The 11403-nt window shown below is 32.1% G+C and overlaps 1 protein-coding gene across 1 annotated transcript; it reads left to right on the top strand.

Annotated features, from left to right (window-relative positions):
• Window positions 1-3372: 3372 nt before the first annotated feature.
• LOC129286781 (peptidyl-prolyl cis-trans isomerase CYP95-like) lies at window positions 3373-6038 on the top strand. The gene is made up of 9 exons (XM_054922819.1): window positions 3373-3582; window positions 3807-3911; window positions 3997-4054; window positions 4192-4282; window positions 4840-4864; window positions 5091-5129; window positions 5226-5343; window positions 5427-5537; window positions 5625-6038. Exons 2-7 carry the CDS (start codon window positions 3816-3818, stop codon window positions 5310-5312), a joined length of 396 nt encoding a protein of 131 aa, XP_054778794.1. The 5' UTR covers window positions 3373-3582; window positions 3807-3815; the 3' UTR covers window positions 5313-5343; window positions 5427-5537; window positions 5625-6038.
• The last annotated feature ends 5365 nt before the right edge of the window (window positions 6039-11403 follow it).

The following is an 11403-nucleotide window of genomic DNA, read 5'->3' on the forward strand; positions in this document are numbered from 1 at the left end:
GACATTAGGGAATTAAGGCACGGACAATATTATAAAAAAATAGATAATTAGGAGTAAATTATATATTTGAGAATGTCTCGGGTAAGTGGGTAGCGTTCCAACTGATTTTTCAATAAAAATTTCCTTTACTAAAATAGTACATTTTTTATGCAAATTGTTTTAATAACAATGATGTGTTTATTAAATAGTTTGTTTATTAAACTTTTTTATTTTGTGAAATTACCTTTATCAGTTTTGAAATTTTAATTGATTAATAACTACAAGTTTGGATTTGGATTATGAGATTTCATTCTATTGAATATTGGATTGATACAAAGAATGATTCATATGAGTTTGACTTTGAAAACGAAAACTTTATTTATTATCGATGATTTTCTTATATGTTTGAAATTGGATTTAAAAGGGACTTACACAGAGCACTGATTGTTAACGGCAATTCCGTTAGCCATTGGCGCGCCATGGTTATAACTAGCTTGTTCGACTTTTGTGAGTATCACACTCACGTTTGTTATTCATGGGTTTCATACCTGCATTTAATTTTGTGGCTTCAAGCCGCGTTTAATTAGCATTACCCTCATGGACTGTGTGTCCACGTTTGTTTCATAACTCAGGCTTTATTTGGTTATTTACCCTCATAGATTGTGTGTCCACGTTTGTTTTTTTGGCATAAGTCGCGTTTGGTTATTTATCTTCATAGACTGTGTATCTACATTTGTTACTTGTTCTGATAAGACCTTATAATTATGAGTTTTTAATTATTTGATGGATCTATTTTTCATTGGTTTTGATTAATGAGATATTTTTATAATTATTTTAAGCAATTATTTGCTTTATTAAAATTACATGATAATGATGTTTCATATGATACTTTAATGAATCAAGAATTTATTTAAAGTTATATAAAGTCCTTTTGTGACGAAATTTATTAAATATTTGTTTGCAAAAATTATTATTTCTAGCACACATAATTATGTTAAATTTTCTTTTTATACACATTTAATTATTTATTGTTAGGATGCTATTCACCAGAAATTCATTTTCGGTCTCAGATGGTATAGCTAAACTTGTATCTCGAAGTTTCCATTGAGGAGTTTTATTACTAAATTGAAGCGGAAGAATTATTTTAGACAAATCCTAATTTGATGAAATTTTAAACTTTGTCCTTATGTTAGAGTATGGCCTTAACTGCACCATGTAGACTACAGGTAGGACCTCATATTTTTTTTAGATTGAATATCTGATTTAATATTGTAAAAAAAATTCTAATCATCCTAATAATGTATTCAAAGTATTAGCTTTGTAGTTTCTTCGATCAAGGCTTAAGGGATGTGAGTTTTATGCTCATATCTCGTGCCGGTCACACCTAATTTTTGGGGTCTAACATTTGCAAATTATGAACTCAGAATTTACAAATTATATATCTCTTTCTTGTAACCTCTTAACCAAAATATTTCAGAAATTACTTCCAAAAAATTATAAAAATTTGATTACTTACATAAAAGATGTATGACTATGAGATAAAAATAAAATGGCAAAATTTGATATTACTTTAAAAAAGATAATAGACACAAAAACTTACATTAATATCTTGTAAAACTAATTCAAAACTTGTTGAATTGTTTCATGAGGTTCATTCGGACATATTTCAAGAATGAATCACCTAAACTATGAGATGCTAGTCACACCATGATCGATAGCACAAATAACATTGTCGAAATGAACAACTCAAGCTAAGAAAATAGAAATAATTAATACTTATATAAATTAATTAAGAGACAAAAAAAATGATGAGGCATCTAAATATAAAGTAATTGAAAAAAATGAATGAAATACAAGAATCAAAATCAATATTGACATATCTAGTCGACTTTATTTATGATTAATACTTAGGTTAGTGTTGGAGGTAATTTAAAATTTAAAATTTTAATCAAATAAAATTTAAACAAAATAACTGATTAACAACTAAACTAAGGAGATCATTTGTATATATATAAATTGAAATTGAAATTTGAGTCATCAATTTATAATCTTAATATAAAAACTATTATTTTGAATTTCAAATAAAATAAAAAAAATATAATATATAGAACCGGTAACCACTCATTTATTATATATATATATATATATATATAATAATTTATTTTTCAAACTGGACTTGCCAAAATATAAACAAAATATAATTTATTATTGTATGAATATAGAAAATAATTTGATTATTCCTTTTGATATGATTCGACTTGAATTTTGAATGGATAAATATAGTTAAAAGAAAATAAAATATGCACCGTCAATAATCATTCATTTATTTTACACATACATTATTTTATTTTCAAAACTATCTATTTGCCCGATAACTAATTATCTTTTTGAATTTTGAATGTGTATATATATATATATATATATATTACTTTATAATATGATCAAAATTTTGAGAAATTACAAAGATAGGTCAATAACTTTTTATTTGAATTTATCATGTGATTGATATATAAACGGTAAACTTTGCATAATTAACTATATAACTTTGGAATTCAAATAAATATAAAAAATAATACTCCCTTTAAAATCTAAAATCTTTCTTTTAACCAACCCATTTATGAAGCTTAATTTTCAAAATATCTTTAGGATAAGTTGAAATTTTCGGAAATGATGAGGATTCTTTATATATATATATATATATATATATAAAACCTAGATTTTAAAATTTTCATAACATTTATATGTGTGTACACTCAATCATATGAACATAGATTTTTGACATATTCTTACTGTGTATGGAAATTTTAAATAGATAGATATTAATTTAAATTCAAATATGATTAGATTTGAATCTCAAATAATAAAAAATAATTTTTATATATATTTAAAAATTAATAATTTATCCCGCACCTAATTTTAAACCTAAATAATATAATCATCTCAAACTTAATTCCTATCTTGACTTCAAGGTATAGAATCATAGGAAAGACATCTTAGAACATAGAAGTATAACAAATCTAAAAATAAATACGTGATATTTTTTTATAATCTTAAATTCTACTTCTATATATATAATGATGGAAGAGATGAGAGATTTTAAAAATTTTACCAAAATTATTAAAAAAATATTTTCTTTTTCATTTTCCTACATTGAAATTTAAAGTAAATATTTCTGAGGATAAAAATCTAGTTTTAAAATAAAAATTGAAACTATCCTAAGAAAACCTAAAAAAATCGCGGATAAATTGGATATTATGGTGCGTGGGCTCGAAAATTGTCAGGGTCGAATTTGATAAAAGGGGTTAAGGGAGGTTTCCACTTTCTACACGTTCAGATTTATTAAAAATAATTAAAAGGAGGGAAAAAAAAACTAGGTCGAATATTTTTTTACGCATACTTACCTGGCCTTCGTGTCGCGCTAGACGTTATTAGAGTGGTGCGAGACGATTCAAGGAGCTTTCGACAGATCATTCCCAGGTGAGGTCGGTAACTTCATTCTCCGGCGGTGGCGGTGAGAGATAAGTATATATAACTAGATTCCCTTCATAAGTTCACCCGAGCTTCTCATCTAGGCAACGCAATTTAGCGCTCTGCGTTTCTCAGGTGCGCCGTCGCGTTCTTTTAAGTTTCTGGCCAAATCTATCAATGGATCTAATATTGATCTAAATGCGATCTTCAACATTATTATGTGTTATGTATATTTATGCATGTAAATTACTGTCCGGCTGTAGTTAATGTTGGGTTTACCCCCGCCATGACTGTTTCCGTAACATTTCCTTATCAAAGCCGGCGGATTAATTTTGAAGTCCTTCGAGTTTGTTATACAGGCTTGAGTTATGCCTAAAAGAAAGACTACAGCGGATTCACACAATCCCCGGGTTTTTATGGACGTCTCTGTAGGCAAGGTCCCCGCGGGTACAATGATTTTCGAGGTTTTTTCCTTTCTTTGTTTTTTTTAGTAGTTAAATGTTTTGACTGAGGAGACTGTGATCTAAATGAATTTTTTTGTCCTCCCAGCTATTCAAAGAGGCTGCCCCTACCACTGTTGAAAATTTCCGTGCGCGGCTATGTACAGGTAACAATGTGATGGTTTAATTCTAGCTAATTACAATCTGGCTAATTGATTAAGCCCTTGGATATGCTAGTTTATTTAGATTTTGTGGCTTATGATATAGTTTCCCCATTTCTCATTTAATTTTTCTCATTGTTCAGGAGAAAAGGGCGTTGGTAACGTAACTGATATGCCGCTGCACTACAAGGGCTCCTTCTTTTATCAGATTTGGAGTGGCCACTCTTATGTGAAGTAATGTTATTTTTTTTTAACTGGTCTTATGTATAAGATGATTAATTTTTCTATAATGTAGATCTATCCATCTTGTTGTGGTTGAAGATAAACATGGCTCCTCAGTGGTCTCTTCTCAAGCCAATTATCCTTGTTTATGTTGTAGGATATAAGGTGTTATGTTATCATAATTTTGACATTAGATAGTTATATTTTGTTTACAGGATATGGTTGTTAGTTGGCTTATAGCCGTTGGCTACTACTCTTATAAATATCCTACAATTCAATTATATAGCCTTGCGAACTATTTTGTACTTTCTTCTGTTTCTCCTAATTTCTCTCAGTCTCTCTCAGTTCTTCTACCTTCTCTGTTCTTCTCTCAATCTTCCCCATTCTTCCTTACTTTATCTATCATACAGAATTATAAACCTGTATCATAAGTTTAATGGTATAAGCTTGTGTTTACTAAGTTATCTATCATATAATACTAGTAAGTTTCATAATGTCCAAACCTGTTTTGTATTTATCAACATTGTGGTATCTTGACTGTATATTGATAGCTGGTTTTCCTTGTGCAGGGGGGAGATTTTTTCAGTAAACTTGGTATGTCTTCTCCATATTTTCTTTGCTTTTCTTTTCGACTCACTCGGGATTGTGTTTGGAAGTTGAATATCAATTATGGAGTTAGGTTTTCATCATTTTTAGATTGGGTCCTATCACTATGTTAATTTTAAGTATAAGTTTCATATTCTCCAATGCTACGTTTTGTATAATTTTCAATTTTGTTTCCTACACCTCTTCATCTTAATTTTAAAAAATATTTCTGCAGGCATTTGTGGAGAGAGCATTTATGGCGAAAACTTTCCCGGTGAGAATGCAAATCATAATTTTAAGTTATTGTACAAAATGTTATCTATTTATTTTGATAAACAAATTATTATATTGTGTTTATGATTTATTTCAGATGAAAGAACCCCATTTAAACATAATAAACGGGGACTTTTGTCCATGGCCATTACCGATCGTTATGGTATTGGTTCTCACTTTTTAATCACATTGAAAGCTGATCCCGAAATTGAGAGGTTTGTTCATATGTTTAACTCGTACGTATTTACGTTCAACTCTTGTATAATTTGCTAATCTTGTTTTGTTGAATCTTGTGCAGGTTTCATGTTGTTTTTGGGAAGCTCTTGGAAGGATTTGATACGCTAAATAATATTCAAAATGCGCATCTTGGGAAAAAAAGTTCGAGTCACCAATTGTGGCGAATATAAAGGTAAGCCTCGTTTTACCCTTCTGTCTTATATGCATTTTGTTTGGCTAATTTGTTTGATTATTATTATTATTATTATTATTATTACAGCTAAAGCAAAGCCTTGCACAGAGCCAGCTCAGTCTTCTCGAAGGGCAAGTTGGAGGAGAATGAAAAACTGAGAACCTGTTTGGATAGGAATTTTTGGGATCTAAAATAGATTTTTTGAAGGGTCTGACCAATATTTTTTTTGGGCCGTGAGAATCCTAGCCAGCAAAGATAATAGAATTGCATTTTGTCACTTAATGAACAATATGGTGAGATGACCATTGATTGGCTGAACATGTTTACAGAAGCAGACATCCCATGGACTCATTAAAGTATTGAGCTAAAAGAGACTAGGATCTAGAGAAGTGATAACTTCGTTGCAGAGCTAACAGAGGCTACGATCTAGAGAGCTGATAACTTTGTTCAGTGTCGATGAACACTGCTGACTTTTAATAACTATTATGATATGATTCACAATTAGCGCTGTAAATTAGGACTGGCTCCACTAGGGTCAGATTTCTACTTTAGAATGAAAAATAATAATTTGAGTTTAAAAAAATTAATCCTTTTAAGTTTGAAAATAAAAAGGTCGGTCTTTTTAAGTGCTTTTATTTTTTTTAAAAAAATTATAATATAAAAAATAGAAGATTAAATATATAATCAAAAGAAATGAATGTATTAGATTCATTTGTCCCTCCTTTATTCATTCATTAAAATTTAGTTAATAATATTAGTCAAATTTAATCTTTATTGATATTAATTTTGACGTTACTATTTAATATTAGACCTGAATGTTTAAGTTTTTTTATTTATTGTGGTGTGAATTGATTTAAATTTATTTTTTAAAATTTAATTTTATGTATAATAATTTTTTTAGGATTATAAATATATTTTTTAAAATTTTAAATTGAAAAAAAGTAAAAAAAAGAATAAAAAGTGCCGAGGCCCTCAAGGGTTGGCCCTTTAACCTTGAGAATTAAGATTAGGCCTTATTTTTGAACCCTGAAACATGATTAGGTTTATTAAAATTAGTTCGTTTAAGTTCTGACCTTTTAAAGTCAGGTTAACCTTAATTGATAACTGTATTTAAAATAATAAAAGGTACACTTTTTTTTGTTTGTATTTTGTTACCGGACGTCAATGATGAAATGAATTATGTTGCGGGTCTATTTGATATGAAAATAATAAAAGTATATATCATTTAGACGGTGATTGACTGTTGAGAGTAGTTAGGTCGTTTAACTGTCTTTTAATGCTTTTGCTCAGCATTCTTATAAATATTAGGACGCTTCCTCAATTGTAAATAGTCTATCAACATGATGGAAGTCTATTAATCAGAATCTGTCTCCCTACTCTCTCTCTCTCTCTCTCTATCTCTGTGGTTCCGTCTGTCTCTTCTGTTCTTCCTCATTCTTTCTCAATTCTCTTTTGCTTCTCTATCTCTCTTCTACTTTCTTTCCTATTTTCTATATCACTCTTTCTACTACTCTTTCTTATGTTTTCGGGAAAAGCTTGGACTTGATGATTACATTGTATGTGATATTGGAATGCCAGCTGGAAGAACAAGTCAGATGCATTCAAGTTGTCCTTTCTTTTTTTTAAAAAAAAAATCCGCTTAAATGTTCCTTAAAGGACAATATATGGTAATATGGATAGAGGATGAGTAGTTTAAACTTTAATTATATGGATAAAGCATATTCTAAAGATCTGTTAATGTACGGTTTGATCCTCCATCTCCTTGAGATCATCATAATTTGTAGATTATGATACAAGAGACGTGACAATGCAAAACTCTAAAGGGGTATTTTCCCCCTCATATCTTTGTCTCGAGATTTGCTCTGATCAAAATAAAAGGGCAAGACAGAAATTGAAAATCCTAAGCTTCTCCAGAGTTCAATCTTTCTATGGGAACAAATAAAAATGATGACTTTAAACGAAGAAGCTAGAAAACGAGAAAATGTGATAGCGACAGTATGCAAAGATACTGAGGAGCGTACCCCAATCAAAAATAAAAAAACAATCTTATTCTTGCTGGTTTTTGTATTAATACGTAGGTACGCTCGGAAGTCGAAGAGATCTAGAAAGATTCATAATTAGTTTCTGATCAGAATGAAACAAGTTACCAGGACAATGTGAGGATGAAAGATAAAGCAACTTGAGACTTAAATTGTTGCTGCTCCAGTAAAGTTGTATCGTTGGAATTCTAACCGTTTTCACAACCCTTTCTCACCGTTGCATCTGCATTCCTTAAAAAGGAATAGAAACTTGATATATGAAAGAGACGCAAAATGAGAATTCAACCTTGAAAACTCATACCAACCACAGAAAACGCAACCTTATTCGTCTTCACCCCAACCTCATGCTGTTTTGTTATTTGAGACGGAGGGAAAGCTGAGAGAAATGCTAAGAACTACAGTGACCGACGACCCAGAGATTGAAAACGGAAACAGATCTCTCTTTTGATCAGACTTAAAGAGTTATTGGCCTCTTCTTTATGTTTCTGACCACTGTATCACTGCGACACTGCCCCCACTCTGACAGAGACATTTGAGGGATTTTTGAGATATGAAAAAATAGAGCCTGTTCACGAGCAAAGAAGGAGAGGGGTGAGATTTTGAATCTTAAAAGTCTTTTTCATTTTGCCCTTAATTAATATTGCGAGCCTCACGCCTGGCTCGGAACAATGTCGTGAAAATGGAAAGGTGGCTAGAGTTTTTTCTTGGATGATATGCTGCATTCAAATGTGTTTTCTATTGTTTTGTTTTTTTGCTTTTATAATAGTTAGAATGAAGAATCTGATATTAAAAGAAAATTTGTTAAAAGTAATTATCCATCTATAGTAGTCATTATACGTATTATTTGGAAAGAGAGAAGGAGGTTGGGAAATAATATTTGCCCAATCTTCAAGATATTATGAAATTATTTTTTTAAAAAATAAGAACATAATAATTAACTTAACAAAAATGATTATTATTATTTTTTAATAATCAACTTTCTATTTTATAATTTATTGAAAGTTTTAGATGGAAGTAAGGCATTTTTGGCCAGAAGGTTGAAACTTGAAATGGAGCCGTTGGAATAAATGAAGAGGTAGTAGAGAGAGATAGGGATGTTGATTTTCGAACATGAATGCGCCGTTGATATTTAATTTATTCCCCTTTTGGTTCTCACTTATTTGTTGCTTTTGTAGTAGTAACCTAAAAAACTGATAAGGGCAAGCAATGAATGAAGTGAGAGGGGGTTTGAATTGAATCAAAAAGGGTGAGAGCCTGAAAGTAGAGCCAAAAATACAGGCTCAACCTGTCAGGCTGACCCATTTAAGCCCGTTTAATTGGAGGGCTAGGCTTGCAATTAGGACCCTTCAAATGTAATTTGGCCTTAAACGGGCTGGCCCTAAAGAGTCGAGGGCCAGCCCATTTAAGCTCGCATAACTTTTTTTTTTTTGTATTCAAATGTTTTTTTTATTCAAATGATTAACTTTTGATAGACACTTGAACTTGAAAAAAGTTTAAGCATGATCTATCTGTACATGTTAGCCTATATCTGCAAGGAAGAAAAAACATTAAAAGAATAACAGCTAACCTTAAATCTCCTAACTCTCCAAACTACATTTCACCGATTCTGCCCCTCTACGATTTATCTCTTGTTCATGTGAGTTGTGCTCGTCTCTCATCATTCCTCTTTTTTGATAGCATCTCCCAAATCCTAACAGTGCTCCTCTATTTGCGACCATGCTTCATTGTGCTCTTTTGTTTGTGATAGTGCTTCGCGAAGCTCAAAGACTTAAATGATAGCATCTCTCAAGTCTTCCTCTTGCTCGAATAGAATTATAGTCTGATTTGCTTTTCCTTGTTCTTTCCTTATTCTCAATTTCGATCTTAGTTAGACTTGTGACTATAGTTTATCTCATTTGCTCATTCTAATGCTATCACTTTGTTTGTGTTTATGGTTTATTTAGTTGTTTTATTTTGATTTCTATCATTTTATTTATTGATATGGTTGTACTCTTGATTTATATACTGATATGAGATTTTTGAGTTATGTAATGAAATGGAGTATTACTATTTAATTTGATAAAAAATTTAATAAAAAAAAAAAAAATAGGGCTTAAAGCCTGCAGGGCAGGCCCTAAGCCCATTATCTCAAGGGTCGAGCCCTACAATTTGAAACCTCAAAAGAAAAACGGGCTTTTTAAGCTTGACCCTTTTAGGTTCGAGCTCGTCAAGGGCTAGTCCTTTAGGGTCGGGCTGGCCCGTTTTCCAACTCTACTTAAGAGGGGCATGAGCAATCCTGAGGTGGGTGGGACTAGACGTTGCATGGCTGTATGTGAGTCGAGGCCTACCAGGGTGAGCTGTCTCACGTGTATATCTGCCTAAAGAGGATTAGGGTCATGTGAGGGTTGTGCCTCTAAAGTTGGGCCCATGCAAGAATTTGGTAGAATTCTAGAGATATGAAGTTGACCAACGGTTGATATAGCTCCACCTCATTATCAACCTATTTAAAAGGAAAAATGACAATTAAGGACCTCCTAAGGACATTAATCCCAATTAGGGACCCTAAAATATAGAAATCCCAATTCAGGATCATGGTCTTTAATTGGGATAAAAAAAAAACAATGTCAATTGTTGAAAATGCCCTTAAGAGGAAAAAAGAAATATGCCCGCGCACAGAGCCCTATTTGTGCTCTGTTTTAGTGTCTCCCTCAGTTGTCGCTTCTCATCGTGGTTCGTCTAACGTCGTTATCGTTCGTCGGGTTCTCCATATTAGCTTGAGAGTTGTGTAGTTGCCGACGAGAGGTCCTCCAGTGTTTCGCATTTCTGTGACGTTCTCAGTTCGGTGTGCGTCCAGTTCATAGTGCGTCCTCTGTGTTACCCATCTCTTATCTTCTTCCTTGGTTAGTGCCTCTCTCTCTCTCCCCCCGTCCCTCTGTTCTTTTGCTAGCTGAGCTTAGATACTCGCAATCAACTTAAAATTAACTTGGCTAGCGTTATTGCTTTACTTGATTCCTATTATTTTGTTGTAAATTTGTAACATTGTTTTAATACTAGAGGATAACGAGTCCATTTTTGAATATTACTCTCCCCTACGCTACTCTCCCCAACAAGTACTAAACATAGATGATTAATATCTCTTTTCATTGTTGAAGTGTCCTATTTAAAGTATGCTTCAAGAGCTAGGCCTAAAATCAATGGAAAAAGGGATAGAAAAGCATTGAGAACAAATCCTGAAAACAGTGTCACAAACGCTGGTTTCTGTAGTTTTCATATCTCAAAAAGTTGAAAATTTCTGGGCTTCTTCTATTGCTCATCTTCCATATCAGCTTGTTTTTCTCATCTTGAATGGACTTTAAGAACTTAGACGTTGAGATTTCTAAAGCATTTCTTGATCTTGATATATCAAGAATTGAGTTCTCAGAGACAAAAAAGTCATTGACCTTTCGTATGCTGTTAGACACTAGTTTTGATGTGGCTTTTGTAGCAAGCGTCACAAGGTTATAGTAGGAACCTGCCTTTACCATAAGCTGTCGATGATCACCAATCTCAGCCACAGAACCATTTTCAAGAACCACAATAGTATGGGCATTCTTTACTGTCGCTATCCTATGAGCAATGACAATGGTTGTTCGTCTAGCAGAAATCTTGTCAATAGCTTGTTGGACCACAGACTCTGACTCAGCATCAAGAGCACTGGTAGGTTCATCCAATAGAAGGATTTTAGGATCTTTGCTAGTAGCTCGAGCCAATGCAATTTGCTGCTTTTGAACCCCTGAGAGTTGGGTACCTTTAGCTCCAACCTATCAAAAGTGGTATTTTTTAGGTTAAAGCTAAATCATAGGCAAGCA

This window comes from Prosopis cineraria, unplaced genomic scaffold, assembly GCF_029017545.1.
Source record: "Prosopis cineraria cultivar Desert tree isolate PC_DT_omini unplaced genomic scaffold, ASM2901754v1 PC11, whole genome shotgun sequence".
Lineage (NCBI taxonomy): Eukaryota > Viridiplantae > Streptophyta > Magnoliopsida > Fabales > Fabaceae > Prosopis > Prosopis cineraria.

Excerpts from the sequence above, each read along its gene's own strand:
- LOC129286781 (XM_054922819.1), top strand. The coding sequence starts at position 3,816 with ATGCCTAAAAGAAAGACTACAGCGGATTCACACAATCCCCGGGTTTTT. Across the intron at positions 4,283-4,839 it reads AGTGGCCACTCTTATGTGAA|GGGGGAGATTTTTTCAGTAA; the intron begins GTAATGTTATTT and ends TTCCTTGTGCAG. Across the intron at positions 5,130-5,225 it reads TTATGGCGAAAACTTTCCCG|ATGAAAGAACCCCATTTAAA; the intron begins GTGAGAATGCAA and ends GATTTATTTCAG.